Source organism: Aspergillus piperis (genome assembly GCF_003184755.1).
Source record: "Aspergillus piperis CBS 112811 unplaced genomic scaffold BO85scaffold_1, whole genome shotgun sequence".
NCBI lineage: Eukaryota > Fungi > Ascomycota > Eurotiomycetes > Eurotiales > Aspergillaceae > Aspergillus > Aspergillus piperis.
The window spans coordinates 212,023-226,385 of NW_020291591.1; the positions used below are offsets into that span (position 1 = coordinate 212,023).

The following is a 14,363-nucleotide window of genomic DNA, read 5'->3' on the forward strand; positions in this document are numbered from 1 at the left end:
GCTAAACCACCTTTTTATTCTCTCTCGATACAGGCAGATGTCACGGACAAATCTAATACCTTCATATACCCCCGAGTGGGTACTTAAGTAGTGAGTGGGTAGATATACTTCTATCTAGTTCGCCGTCTCGAGCTGCCGAGGAATGCTCACATTATCACCTACCTCTTACGGAGTCCAGCAGCAGGATGAAGCTGGATCGATTCCCAACTGGCCTCCGCGGACTTATTGCGAACGAAGCTACTAGGCATATAGCTTCTGCCACTTTAAGCACCCTAGTCGGTCAACAGGACTAGCAGGAAGCGGGTGGGCGTCCGGGCTGCCGCCTAAGACCACGCAAGTCTGGCCAGTAGTGCGCCGGCTCGATATTACGTCGTCGAATCATGGAATCATGGTCTGACAACCTTTGGCGAGCTGTTGGCCATGCTCGGTTCACCTAGCGGTTTCGCAGGGTGGCGTCGAACTAAGTAAGGCTAGGCTAGCCTGCAGCCGAAGCATCTAGCAATCTCTAGGTGCAGATTTGAAGCTAGTGCAAGCCGATGCGGAAATCTTTTGAAACATTTGGCAACATTAATCTCAGCTAACGAGTCAATTAGTCGTATCTTTTATTTCACCCCATTAGCTAGGTTGGTGGAAATACCATACTCGAATCCCTGTCAAATAAGTAACACATAGGCAGGAATCAAATGATGGTGCAACAAAGGGGCCTGGATTGCCTGTTACTGTGTGGACGCCATGGAAAGAATAGTGGAGAGAGAGGCTATCATGTTCTCCGTAATGGCATCTTGAGGAAAAGAAAGGCGGGCTATTTGTTTCTTTCGTGCTACTTAGCTTCGCCCTTAGCTCACCATCAATCAAATACGGGCAAGCTAGTGCCATTGAAGGGCGTTGCTCACGCGATCAACTTGGCGGTGGATGACGTTTAAGTTCTCACAGCTGGTTCAATTTGAAAGTGGAATCAGATCAGCCATGACCACGAGGGTATGGAGGCACTTGATCATCGCGATTGGAGGGTGTTGGGAAGGCGAAGCGTACATTGTTGCTGCCGTGTGCGGGATGTGTACGGAGGATCTAGTGTCGATAAAATACCGGCTCCTACGCACCAAAGAAGGTCGGCAAATCCGATTCAGGTCATGGCTCGCAAATCCCGACATACTTGAGATAGTCTTTATGTCCGCTAACCTTTTGGTTATAACCTAAGAGGCGTCCAATAAATATTTGGTGTTTTGATTCTTTGATACGGTACTATTTTTTTGGTAATAATATCAGCAAAAAAAAAAAAAAAAAAAAAAAAAAAAAAAAAAAAAGGTATTTTTTTTTAAAAAAAAAAAAAAAAAAAAAAAAAAAAAAAAAAAAAAAAAAAAAAGTAAACTGGACAGTAATCATATTAATTCTATTCATTATTTGTATGTACTCGGATAATTGCGACGCCGTTCTTCGAAATAGTTTCCGACAGCCCCGAGGACTAGTTGGACTAAGCTAAGCTACAAGTTAACTTCTCTCGGCAGTGGACAGAGCGGGTATACACTAAACACAGTATAAGTCTCTACATCTACATCCTACTATTCTCCCTACCTTTACACCCAATAATAAAATTATATGCCTACCTAATAGTAACTGTATATAACTGTAATAACTATAATAACTACTTCATGCCGGCATGCATGGCTTAGCTAATCAGGGTGCGGGGTATCCTCAGATGCTCCATCACGTGGCAATCACCCAATGCCTGATGATGACATAAACGCAGACCAAAACCGACCAGGCATCGATCGAACGTCGCTCCTTCGAGATGGAATGCGTGTCTTCCTGTTTCCTCAACTACAATCACGGACTGCGTGCCTATTCGATGTCTGGCCACCGCAAGGTCTCTGTTGAGTTGCCGCTGTAACTTCTGCTTCTTTCTCCATCATGAGACCTCCAGTGCCAGATGTTGCGCTGCCTCGATCTCGCAAGGCCTCCATCGAGCAGCAGTGGATCGACCCCCGCAGTGCCGCCCCCGCGACCTTCTTTCTGTCCCGCAATCACGGTCTCGACCACGATGATGATCTCTCCTCAGATGAGCCCGATGCCACCAGGACGAGTATGTATGGCGTACAGAGCCTTGAAGAAAGCATCCTCCAGACTAGTCAACCTGCGTCCGTGTCCCAGTCAGACCAGATAGTCGGTAGTAGTCCCGCCGGTGTGGAACCGATTTCCACAACATCTCCATCTCCCAACCGCGACGATAAGGATGACGATGACGACCAGGATTCCGGCCTCAACCGCCGCAGATCAACGCTCAAGCCCCTTGATACTCTTCATTCCAACCGACTTGACGCCTCTATTACCTCCGACCTGAGCTCTCCCCGGCACTTCACCCCCTTGAATCTCAGCGACCCGGACGACCCTTCATCTCTCCCTAGCAGTCCCAAATCTACTTCGAACCAATCTATGCGCCACCTAGATGAGATCTCTATCACAGACGACTTGAGTAGTCAGGCGGTTGCCTCCGGAGATGAAGACAATGATTCTCGATCTGTCCACAACCCAGACCACGATAGCACATCCCAATTCATCATGCCAAGCATCAAGATGCCTAGTCGCAGACCGTTCACATCTCGTGGGAAGTCACTTGGAAGGTTTAAAATACTCGTTGCAGGCGATTCTGGTGAGCCCTTCTTATCTTCAATCTTGTAGGGTCTGTGATCCTTGCAGAGTGCGTGCTGACCGATGCTCCAGGCTCTGGGAAATCATCGCTCATTAGGTCGATCGTTCAGGCTTGCGAAGACATTGTACATGTAGACGACTTTCCACCTACCGATGCCTTGACACCGTCACGGACTTCTCTTACGACGATTCAACTTTCTCAAGCCCAACGACTACCGTTGTCAGCTACATCAGAAATCTACGCCAGCACCAAGCCCTACCCATCTTGGTGGTCAGATTTGGAAGATTCACGCGTGCTGCGCCGTAGGAGAAGTACAGGTGATGTGGTCTTAGAGCGAAATATTTGCTTCGTTGATACCCCTGCAACCTCGCTGAGTCGCATCGGACAAGTGGATGCTATCATACAATATATACGTCAACAACTATCCCGCGCAATAACAGCTATTGATTCCTGCGATCACGACTTCCAAAATTTGCTCGCAGGGCAGGGTGGCACCCAAGTTGATGCTGTACTTTATCTCGTTTCTGATGGTATGTAGTCCGAGCTTTTGGTTAGTTTACACCCGTTGATGATACGAGCTCACCTTGCATCAGATACTTTTGCGGCAGACATGGAATGCATCAACACGCTATGCGAATGGACCAATGTCATTCCTCTAATATCCAAGGCTGACTTGTTGGCTCCTGAGCAGATCTCTGCAATTAAGTCGGGGTTCCACAAGCATACACAAGCTACTCCGGCCAAGCCCTTCCTTTTTGGAAACGCAGGTCTTGGAGCAGATGATTTGGACGGACAATTGCCTTTTGCGGTATCATCGGCAAAAACCAGTGATGACGATGTTATGGATGCCAGTACTTTGATGAGCCCTGACTATGTCCAACCCCTGGTGCCCTCTGAATTGACTTTGCTGGTCCAGAGGTTGTTCGACGCCGAGAATATGACTTGGATGCGGCACTCAGCTGCAAAGAAACTAGCCCAACAGCAACGAGCGCATCTCTGGCAACGCCCGAATCGCCCCCAACCTAGTACACAACCATTTTACCATGGCTCAAGCCGGGGTACTCCCAGCTACACTATGGCTCGGATAGCAGATCACACGCGACAGGAGGAGAAAATGGCCCGTTTGCAGTTGGCAAAGTGGGCATCTGAGTTGCAGCAAAGCCTTAAAAACGAACGCGAGAGATACGCTGCCATGGCCAGGGGTGAGCGTGCCGCCTGGCTCACAGAACGGTTAGGCGAGTGCGTAGTCGACGGGTCTTTGGTCCCCATTACACAAACGCCAGGCTTTTGCGGGCTCCGTGCTCCTTTGGAGAAAGCAAGCGGGGGCAGTCTACTTGTTCGAGCACAAAGTGGGCAGAATGTGGAATATCACCTTGCTCGAATTCGCCCGCAAGACCCTCTGGGACTTGTTTGGTTGTCCGAGGACCTTAAGCGGCGGGGCTGGGCCATTGTTCAGATTGTGGGCTCCTTTGGAGTTGTCGGGGGGCTGGCTCTTTGGCTTGCCAAAGCATGGGGGCTATCCTCGCGCAGTCTGTCTGAATGGCACTTTGACTGGTGCGGATCGACTGATTGAGTGAACCAGCCTTACTCATTAGGGTGGGCACTTTCTTCTTGTATCCCCCTACCCTCCCTTTCTACTCTACTATTTCCCATGATCCCCTCTTCAATCATCTACGAGAGCGGCGAGACACATAAGTTCTTGGGGCAACAGGCGTCAACTGGATTGACTCGCATGCAAGCAAACCCCGGCGTTACCACAGACAAGTTTCTCTTTTCCCACATTTTCTCTCTCTCTCTCTCTCTCTCTCTCTCTCTCTTTCATCGTTTTCTTATCCCATTCCATCCACCCATACTCCTTTCTGGCGCTTTCCCATTGCATACAACTTCCCCTCAAGTCACATTTAATGAAGATATGTGCACAATGTACTCATGAACCACAACACAAGTCACCAGGGAGGCCAGGTGTTCAGTCCCTTCATCCGTGTACCCCCCTTGATCGAATTCCCTTAAGGTAGCTAGCTTACAGTCAATTGACTCGTAATATGGACAAACCGGGACGTTTCCATTTTTCCAAGCATTGCAGAAGTAGACACACACATACATAACTCTTTAAGTATTATTTACTGGTAATCTAGCTGGATTAATCTCAATAATAATATAATAATAATAACACAGATCTAACTACTACCAGCAGTAGTAACGACTATCTACAATCTACATATATATATATACATCATAGTAAAGAATGAATAGATATAAAAGGTTAAACATATAGCATGTTATATATATGCATGTACCCACTAGTAACTACCGAACTAATAGTACTCTTTGTTTAATACTGTCGATATATACTAATCAACAGCAAATTGACCTGATCTGACTTGACTTGACTTGACTCAAATCGTGACTGACGTTCTCCTCTTTCATGGTGCTGCTCATTCTATGCTATAGATAGCTATAGCGGTCATAAGAGCATCACCTAGGGATTACTAATGAATGAAGATGACCAGTGACTTCATGAATCGATCATTATGTATGTAGGTAGTAGATATGTCATTTGGGAAGAGGTACCAGGAAACAATAACTACAGTGATAGATATTACTGCCATATTATTATACTACGACCTATGTTGAGAGCATCAAGTTGAGAGCATCAAGTTGAACAGAGAAAGCTTTTATTCTCGAGATGAATCTACCGTACTGATACCACAAGCGGATCAGACGGAATGTATTTAGGGTGGGGGTAATAAACGCTCAAAACGCCGAAAAGAAAAAGGTAGAATTCGTGATTCAGTAATAGAAAAAGAAAAAGGATCAAAGGAAAATCATCCTTTGCCGTTCCGATTAATAACGCAATATCGTTCAGTGAATATTAGATCCCTGATGCAAATACCGCTGGAACAGTTTCCGGGTCATCAAAAAAACAATCAGTTACATCTCATTTCCATTTTGCTCGAAAAGAAGATCGTGACATCATGCGGTCAACATTTAGTCAACCTCCTCCATGGAGCTCTCGGCAGCAGCGGCGGCAGGGGCAGCCTCCTCAGCAGCCTTCTCCTCGGTGGTCTCAGCCTCCTCGTCGATGTTCAGACCAAGGGAGACGAGCTTGTGGATACGCTCAGCGAAGCTGGCGGGCTCCTCAATGGTGAAACCGGAGACCAGGAGAGAGGTCTCGAAGAGCAGCTGAGTGATGGACTTGACGGTGCGGTCACCCTCGCCATCGGCCTCAACCTTCTTGCGGAGCTCCTTGATGATAGAGGACTTGGGAGAGATCTCGAAAGTCTTCTTGGAGGACATGTAAGAGCTCATGGAGGTGTCACGGAGGGCCTGGGCCTTCATGATACGCTCCATGTTAGCGGACCAACCGAACTGGCCGGTACGGATGGCGCAAGGAGAGCCAACGAGCTTGTGGGAGACAACGACCTTCTCGACCTTGTCGCCGAGGATGTTCTTGAGGCTCTTGGCAAGACCCTCGAACTCCTTCTCCTCCTTCTCGCGCTCAGCCTTCTCCTCCTCGGACTCCTCAAGCTCGAAGTCCTTGGTGATGTCGACCAGCTTCTTGCCGTCGAACTCCTTCAGCTGAGTGAAAGCGTACTCGTCAATGGGGTCAACCAGGAACAGAACCTCGAAGTTCTTCTGCTTGAGGCTGTCGAGGAAGGGAGACTTGGCAACGGCCTTGATGGACTCGCCGGTGATGTAGTAGATCTGCTTCTGGTGCTCGGGCATACGGGTGACGTAGTCGGCAAGGGAAGTGGCCTCATCACCAGACTTGGTGGACTGGTAGCGGAGGAGCTTGGCCAGAGTGGGGCGGTTCTGGGCGTCCTCGTGGATACCGAGCTTGATGTTCTTGCTGAAAGCAGAGTAGAACTTGTCGAACTGCTCGCGGTCCTCAGCGATCTCGGTGAAGAGCTCAAGAGTCTTCTTGACGATGTTCTTCTTGATGACCTTCATGATCTTGTTCTGCTGGAGAGTCTCACGGGACAGGTTGAGAGGAAGGTCCTCAGAGTCGACAACACCCTTGACGAAGCTGAGCCACTCGGGGATGAGGTCAGTGGCGTCATCAGTGATGAAGACACGGCGGACGTAGAGCTTGATGTTGTTCTTGGTCTTCTTAGACTCGAACAGGTCGAAGGGAGCACGCTTGGGGACGTAGAGGATGGCACGGAACTCGAGCTGACCCTCGACGGAGAAGTGCTTGACGGCCAAGTGGTCCTCCCAGTCGTTGGAGAGGGACTTGTAGAATGCAGCGTACTCCTCCTGGGTGATGTCGGCGGGGTTACGAGTCCAGATGGGCTTGGTCTTGTTAAGCTCCTCCTCCTCGATCTTGCTCTCCTTGACGGTCTTGGTCTTCTTCTCCTTCTTCTCCTCCTCCTCATCGACCTCCTCGATCTTGGGCTTCTTCTCGTCACCCTCTTCCTCCTCCTTGGTCTCAGCCTCCTCATCGGGGACCTCCTTCTCGGTCTCCTTCAGGACGTGGAGGTAGATGGGGTAGGAGATGAACTCGGAGTGCTTGCGGACAACCTCCTTGACACGGCTCTCGTTGAGGTAGTCGGTCTGCTCATCCTTCAGGTGGAGGATGATCTTGGTACCACGGCCAAGCTGCTCACCCTCGGTGTCCTGGGTGAGGGTGAAAGTACCACCGGCAGCGGACTCCCAGATGTACTGCTCGTCATCGTTGTGCTTGGAGATGACGGTGACACGGTCGGCCACAAGGTAGGCAGAGTAGAAACCAACACCGAACTGACCGATCATGGAGATATCAGCACCAGCGGAGAGAGCCTCCATGAACTGCTTGGTACCAGAGCGAGCAATGGTACCGAGGTTGTTGATGAGGTCCTAAATAAGTTTACAGTCAGAATTCGTTCGAAACTTGGAACGTCTACTGCTCAATGGCAGAGAAAAGAATAGGGAGTGATGGGAAAAAACTTACAGCCTTGGTCATACCAATACCGGTATCACGGATGGTGAGGGTCTTGGCCTCAGCGTTGGGGATCAGGTCGATGCGGAGATCCTTGCCCGAGTCGAGCTTGGAGGGGTCGGACAGGGACTCATAGCGGATCTTGTCCAGAGCATCGGAGGCGTTGGAGATCAGCTCACGCAGGAAAATCTCCTTGTTGGAGTAGACAGTGTTGATGATGAGGGAGAGGAGCTGAGAGATCTCAGCCTGGAACTCGAAAGTCTCGGCAGACATGGTGGCGGTAGGAGGAGAGAGACTGGTTTCTGAAGGAGAGGTAGGGATGTCAGTAAAAAGGAAGGGAGGAAGCGGAAGAAGAAGCGAAATGACGAGCTCCTCCAGATGATTCTGAAGTGGAGAAGGAGAGAAGTGGGTTGAAAACGGAAGGGGGAATTGAAAGACTCTTTATATTTGTTGACAAAGAGGGAAGGAAGGCAAGAAAAGGGCAGAAATTTCTAGAAATTCTGTCTTGCCTCCCGCTCTGAGCCAAGTTTGCACGCAAACGATAGTGGCTGAGTCAGAGCTCCAAGGTGGGGAGAGGGAGGGAAGTATAACTAGTACTGACCTAAAACGGATTGAAAGGTGGGAGAGGTAGTTGAAGAGGGTAAATAGGTGGATTAAGTCACGGATCACAGAATGGGAGGAAAGGAGATTGAAGAACTGCCCACGAGGTGACAGAAGAGAAAAGGGAGATGGAGAGAGAAAGAGGGAAGAGTGATTAGAGAGTTAGGATGGAGAGAGGAAGAGAAGAATGAGAAGAAAAAATAGCTGGTGAACCGAAGGGAACAGGCGACGGGGGCGGGACCTTAATGTTCTTTGGGCGGACCGTCACAAAATTTCAGTGCGGCGTTTCTACGGCGATCCAGCAACTTCCACCGATTCCATGCTGCTCCTCCAGCGACTGTCGACTCTCCCAAGCTTCTCCCCCCAGGATGTTCCAGCGCCTTCCAGCTGCGGGATCTAGATGCTTCTGCCCACCCCGTGCCAGGCACTAACCAGCCCTGTTTCTCCCCTTTGCTCAGCGCCTGCCACCCCCCTACTGGTTGGGGGTTCAGTGGTTATGCTCCATTGAGTAACTTATCTAGTATAGTAGCCTATGGAATTCCCCGATCCGATATGCTTAGGGGGGGAACTTCCCCAGATGTCTTCCTGCTTCTTTTTGCTGGCGATAACTTCCGGGGGGCGATCTCGCTGCCTGAGGCCCACTATCTAGAACGTTCCGCTCTTTCTTCTTCCCTCTCTTTTCCCCTCCATTCCCCCATTCCCAACCAATCCCGAGCTGCTATCACTCTGACCGCTTTGTGTGCTTTCATAGTAACCAATGTTACCACAGCTACCATCAATTACTACTACATACTACTTAGTACTTCACTGTATGTGTCACTTCCAGTTCAGGCATGCCCTCTGGAAGTACTCTGTACCCACACAGTAGTTGACCTGAAGAACCAACTATTCACTAGTTACTACATGAGCCAGTGACTCATTCCCCACTGGACCCCCTCCAACCTTGCTTGCTGTGTCTACCCTACTTGCGCCAGCCGGGGAACCTTGAGCACCCTTTATCGCACCTTGATTACGGTCATTCTACTACATACAAGGCGTCCAAGTCATTAGCGAGATTTCTGTGTTTGATTGTTTTCTGTAGATGTCTTCAATCTTTTCTTTCTTGTATCCGTTTTGCTCCATTGCGGTTGCACAATTTGCAACAACATCATCCTGAGCCCAACACCGCCCACTACCCACCGCCCTGTAGCCCTTGAACCCCCCCGGGGAGCTAGCCCCCAAGGAAAGTACGGCACACAAATGAGAGAGACGTAATAATGAAGAAACATTCCAGCAAGAAGCCATCCATTTACACTCCTCAAAACATGATGAGGCCGCAAATAAGAAACAATGAACCAGAAGCCAGAGAAGGAAGTGTAACTAAACAGGAGCTAGGACTAAGAAGCCAGAGATGGACTGCGACGGTCGTCAACATGGTAGGAGAGAAAAGAAAAAAAATGATAATGGGAGGTCAAAAGCCACCAGAGATCAGAGATGAAAGAAATATGGGCATTCAGCTCGCTATGCTAAGAAGATAAGGAGCCATCAAAGAGGTAGAGAAAATAAAGAGGTCATGGCAACACAGGAAGAGGAAACCAAAGTCATGATGACGACCAAGCAAAGCCCAGTGAGAAGATGATAAGAAAACTTTTCCAACCGCTAATATGCACTGTGACAAGAGGGCCACATAACACATGTCATTATCAAGTAAAGGGGGAGAGTAATACATGTCCTGGATCGCCGTGAGCATCTAAACCCGTATACCGTCTCAAGCCAGGAGGAAGGGCTAGGAATCATATAAGGCTTTGTAAAGGGGGGGAAAGAAAAAGGAAAGAATGGGATTAGAACGAAGCGGTCAAGGTCCACTGAAATGACCGCCGCTTACGTTCGCTCGTCGTTCTTCGTTAGACGTCAAGAGGTACTTTTGTTTGTAAAGGTGCTTAAGCAGCCTGGGCCTGGTTGCGACCCTTGGCGTTGACGTTGCCGCCACGGCCACGGGGGGCAAAGCCTCCGCGACCCTCGCGCTGGAAGCCTCCCCGGCCCTGGCTGCCCGCACGGTCACCACGACCACGACCGGCGCCACCGCGGCCCGCACCGTAGCTACCGTTACCGAAGGCATTGGTACGAGGGCGACGCTCCTCCACGTAGATCTGCTCGGATCCAATCTGGTGGGGGTTGGCAGCGACAGCGGCAGCATAGCCCGCGGCATCACTGAATTCGACAAAGGCGCAGTTCTGGACGCAAGGTTAGCTTTTCCTTCTCTGATCTGGATTACGGGTGGGCTAAGAGGTGACATACCTTAGCACGGCTCACATCGAAGTGCTTCAGCTTGCCAAAGCGAGACAGGGTCTGCTTGAGCAAGCTCGCATCAACCTTCTCGGTGACGTTCTTGATGTAAGCGAGAACATTCTCCTCACCCGCACGGGACTGGGTCTTCTTGTGATCATGGCCCGCAGTCTGCCAGCCAGAACCATCAGTCGAGGAAGGTTGGCTGGATGCGGCTTCGGGAGCGGCAGCGGCCGCGGGAGCAGGAGCAGCGGCGGGGGCAGGGGCCGGAGCCGTGGCCTGAGCAGAGCTGGCAGCGGGAGCAGGCTTCACCGGAGCAGCGGGAACAGCGGGAACAACAGGGGCCGAGGCACCAGACTTGGAGGCGATGTTGGCCCAGGTCTTAGGGACCGCCCTGGCGGGAGCACTCTCCTTGACCGGAGCAGGAGCTTCCTTCTGCTCGGGCACAGGGGTGGGCTCAGGAGTGGCGGGCTTCTCAGCCTTGGGGGCCTCAGTCTCAACCGGGGCAGCTTCGACAGGGGTTTCCTCAGCCGCGGTTCCATTGGTCTGGGGAGCTTCCTCCTGGGCAGGCTTGGCCTCAGCAGTCTGCTCGGCCTCCTCGAGCTTCTCGTCAACCTTAGCCGCGGCAGGCTCACTGTCTACCTGGGCCTTCTCGGGCTCCGGGACAGTCTCAGCTGCAGGCTGTGCAGGCTCTTCAGCAGCCGGCTCCTCAACCGGGGCAGCAGGGGCAGCAGGAGCAGCCTCTTCTTGCTCAATCTCCTCCTCATCGACAAGGTACCGGAAGATGTCGTTGAGGACATAGTAACCGTTGGGCTGTTCGGCCAGCACGAAAGTCTGCACAAACTTGCGGGAAGGCTCGGACCGGTTTGAGATCTCGCCAATCACAGAGATCAGGATGTTATCGAATGAGGCCTGAGAGTCGACGTTCAAGACACGGACCTTGCAGTCTTGGAAGTCAAGCTGCTTGATCTTGTCATTGATAGCCTATAATGTAACGATGATGTCAATATATTAGACCTTATTGGACAGAAATGAATGGCATGGAGTTGAGATATCACCACGTACCTTCTGGCCCACAGCAACCTGAACGGTTTCAGCTTCGGTGCCGAAAACGAGCTGAGAACGCCGAGAGTAGAAGAGGTGAAGCTTCTCCGGACTGCGGCTCATGTTGGTATAGTACTGCTCCACGAAGTACCAGCCAACCTCATCCTTCGAGATACCATTCTTCTGGTCATTTGCGGGGGCGTTCGAGGGAGTAGAGGAGGGCGCAGGCTGGAAGCTGGCCGCGCTGTTGACGTTTGCGGGGGCGTGGGTGAAGGTGTCGGGGTAAGCGTGTTGCGCAGGGTAGCCGCCGTTCATAGGAGCCTGGGTCGTGTCGGCCATTGTGAAATGAATGAAACTTGGAGGCTCGAGAAAAAGAAAGAGAAAAGTCTAAGAGAGAAAGGCCAAGCAAAGGATATGCTGGATAGGATGCGAGGCTTGATGCGACGAGGGAAGGGAAAAAAATCTAGTAAGAAATATTCCCCGATACTGGTATTTGTCAGTGCTTTTGAAGCTTGGACGTATATGGCCATGGCAGAGAGATCCGGGCCACGATTGCAGGTGAAAAAGAAGGACTTACAACGTGAAATGTGCGAACAAATTGCTCCCCGAAGGCGCAATGAAGTGAATCAGAAAGAAAAGAAAAGATCAATGAAAGGTAAGAAGGTGGCGCGTCGGAGTCGTCGAGGTTAATAACAGAAAGAACCTTGTGCGATTCCGGAATTGAGTGTGCGAGGGAAAAGCCCGAGGCAACAGATTCGGGAGGGAAAAAGCACGGGGACGAAGAGAGACGGAGCTTGTTTCAAGAGACAAAGAGGTGGGAGCAAATGAAAAACTGGCTGAGGATGATAATTGCAAGGAAATATGAAGAGGAAGATGGGTTGTTTGTGTATAGGTGGAGGGTGAGGGGGGGTGGTAAGTAGTGTGTGTGTGTGGTTGAAGAGTGGTGAGGGAAGTTAAGTTTGGGGGAGTGTGGTAAGTAACAGCTAGTAGTAACAGGGTGGACGGAGAGACACGAGAGGTTGCTGAGAGCAGCAGCACAGAGAGAGAGAGAGAGCCGACTTTGAGGTGAAGGGCCAGTCAAGCCGTTCGTTTTTGCTGGTGCAAAATCCAGCCGAACCCAGAAGTGCCCGGCGCTAATCTTCATTGGGACATATCGCGCTTGGCCCCGAGCTCACCGCCTGCTACTTTCGGCTGATATGATTCACGGGCGCATCTCGTCGATCAACTGGACGACCGCGATCAGTGACAAAATGTGGCAGCGGTGGTGGCAATATTGGGGCGGATTAAGACCGATTACTTCAATCGATCAGATATACAGATGGTAGGACCTAAATCTACATAAAATCATGGGGCTGACACTCAGTAGTAGTACAAAATCTGTAAACGAAATCGCTGTCGGACCTGTGTTGATGACGCAGTGAAACAATGCGGTAGGCCAGTCCATTTGCCATCCATGATATCAGCATGCGGTGGATTCAATCGCCCCCGAACAGACCCGTTCATTGGCGATGATGCTGGACCCTCAACCGATAGTTGTTCTACTAAGTACCATTTACAATGCACACAGCCTGTAATACGAAGCACTCTTTCTTCGCCATATCTCGTAAGAGTGTATCGGGGTTCAAATTCTTGCTTGTTTTCCTATTTCAAAATGTAGAGACAATACATAGTCTAGAGAGCTGTGTACAACATAGATCACTGGCAGATCTCGGATTCGTATATCCAATCATCAGCGTGCTCCTTTGTCATATAGTAAACGGAGCCGACACAATACCACACCCCTCATAAACATCACAGAATTAATCTCAGTAATCGAGTAAGTAGATGGCTATCAGACAGTAGATTAGGGTTGGTACACGCAGCGAAATCGCATCAAATCAAAAAGTAGATAGCTGGCTCAGAAGGGGGGTATGATAGACAGGTAAAGATAAGCTTCTCATCAAGACGGGTATCGAACTCGGTCATAGAACCCGCCGCAGAGGAAATCTGGCAAGCCGGGAAAACATGCAACATTAGAACAGCCGTGGCCCAGGTGGCCATGGGGACAGGGAGCAAAAAATCCAGTAAGGTATCAAAATGCAACTTTCGGTCAACACCACACGACACGTCTGCAACAACTCACGGGGCTTCCACCACCGCTTTTTCGTTCAGCACGGGTTCTCGCATGACAGCGTCCTGGCTGGTCATTCTACGTCCAAGGGCGCGCTCCACCTTGGCACCCAATGCCAACTTGCTCAAGTCATCGGTCTTCTCCGGAGTGGGAACGAAACGTTGCTTCAGAAGGGGCTTGTTTTCCAGGCGCTCCAGTCCATCGCGGAGATTGTGGAAATCGGCCAGTCTGGGGTCTCCGGCCGGCAGACCTGCAAAGGTGGTTTCCGACGAGGCGACCGTAGGGGCTTCGCTGACAGTCGAGAACCGCTTGGAGGTACGTGCCTATGACGGAATCAGACGAGATTGCGATGGCGATAAGTGCGTGGACATCGCACGTAGTCGTCCTTGTAGACTTACCGACTGGGCCATGATGGGTCTCTCGGATTCTAGCGATGTATGTCTAGCCATGTCCACTATGGTGGTAGGATGCGGTGGGTCGTATATTGCGTGCAGTTCCAAGCGTGTGCAGAATAGTGGAACGACAAAGGCTGCGAGGCTTCCGGGAAGACCGTACGTAACCTGTAAGATGGAATTGTACCCCGGTCAGCGAAGCGAGAACTTAAAGAGGTGCGGATATCAAAGGAACGACTGCAGCAGGACCCAAGAGACACGAAATGCAGACAAGTAGACGGGTATTCCACAATCGAAAAAATAAAGGAGGGAATAAAGGGAAGGCAAGGTATCAATAACTAATCGGGAAGTTTTTTTTTTTTCTCTTGGGAGAATGATCCCCGACGA

At 50.5% G+C, this 14,363-nt stretch overlaps 5 protein-coding genes across 5 annotated transcripts; 1 reads left to right on the forward strand and 4 right to left on the reverse strand.

Annotated features, from left to right (window-relative positions):
* The first annotated feature begins 1,790 nt into the window (after nucleotides 1-1,790).
* Nucleotides 1,791-4,719, forward strand: BO85DRAFT_409613 (uncharacterized protein). The gene is made up of 3 exons (XM_025657440.1): nucleotides 1,791-2,647; nucleotides 2,719-3,177; nucleotides 3,241-4,719. The coding sequence occupies exons 1-3, from the start codon at nucleotides 1,909-1,911 to the stop codon at nucleotides 4,218-4,220; spliced, it is 2,178 nt and encodes a 725-aa protein (XP_025520490.1). The 5' UTR covers nucleotides 1,791-1,908; the 3' UTR covers nucleotides 4,221-4,719.
* Nucleotides 4,720-5,293: 574 nt separating this feature from the next.
* On the reverse strand, nucleotides 5,294-8,097 carry hsp90 (chaperone Hsp90). Its single transcript, XM_025664770.1, has 2 exons — nucleotides 7,578-8,097; nucleotides 5,294-7,483 (listed from the first exon to the last, which is right to left on the reverse strand). Exons 1-2 carry the CDS (start codon nucleotides 7,836-7,838, stop codon nucleotides 5,636-5,638), a joined length of 2,109 nt encoding a protein of 702 aa, XP_025520491.1. The 5' UTR covers nucleotides 7,839-8,097; the 3' UTR covers nucleotides 5,294-5,635.
* Nucleotides 8,098-9,553: 1,456 nt separating this feature from the next.
* Nucleotides 9,554-9,989, reverse strand: BO85DRAFT_2785 (uncharacterized protein). Its single transcript, XM_025655166.1, has one exon. It carries the CDS (start codon nucleotides 9,892-9,894, stop codon nucleotides 9,658-9,660), a length of 237 nt encoding a protein of 78 aa, XP_025520492.1. The 5' UTR covers nucleotides 9,895-9,989; the 3' UTR covers nucleotides 9,554-9,657.
* BO85DRAFT_2784 (NTF2 and RRM domain protein) lies at nucleotides 9,990-12,088 on the reverse strand. Its single transcript, XM_025655162.1, has 4 exons — nucleotides 12,052-12,088; nucleotides 11,496-11,960; nucleotides 10,443-11,414; nucleotides 9,990-10,378 (listed from the first exon to the last, which is right to left on the reverse strand). The coding sequence occupies exons 2-4, from the start codon at nucleotides 11,811-11,813 to the stop codon at nucleotides 10,085-10,087; spliced, it is 1,584 nt and encodes a 527-aa protein (XP_025520493.1). The 5' UTR covers nucleotides 11,814-11,960; nucleotides 12,052-12,088; the 3' UTR covers nucleotides 9,990-10,084.
* A 1,504-nt stretch (nucleotides 12,089-13,592) lies between these two features.
* On the reverse strand, nucleotides 13,593-14,033 carry BO85DRAFT_482470 (uncharacterized protein; the record flags this gene model as incomplete). Its single annotated transcript, XM_025663101.1, has 2 exons — nucleotides 13,593-13,907; nucleotides 13,983-14,033. The coding sequence occupies 2 exons, from the start codon at nucleotides 14,031-14,033 to the stop codon at nucleotides 13,593-13,595; spliced, it is 366 nt and encodes a 121-aa protein (XP_025520494.1).
* Nucleotides 14,034-14,363: the final 330 nt, after the last annotated feature.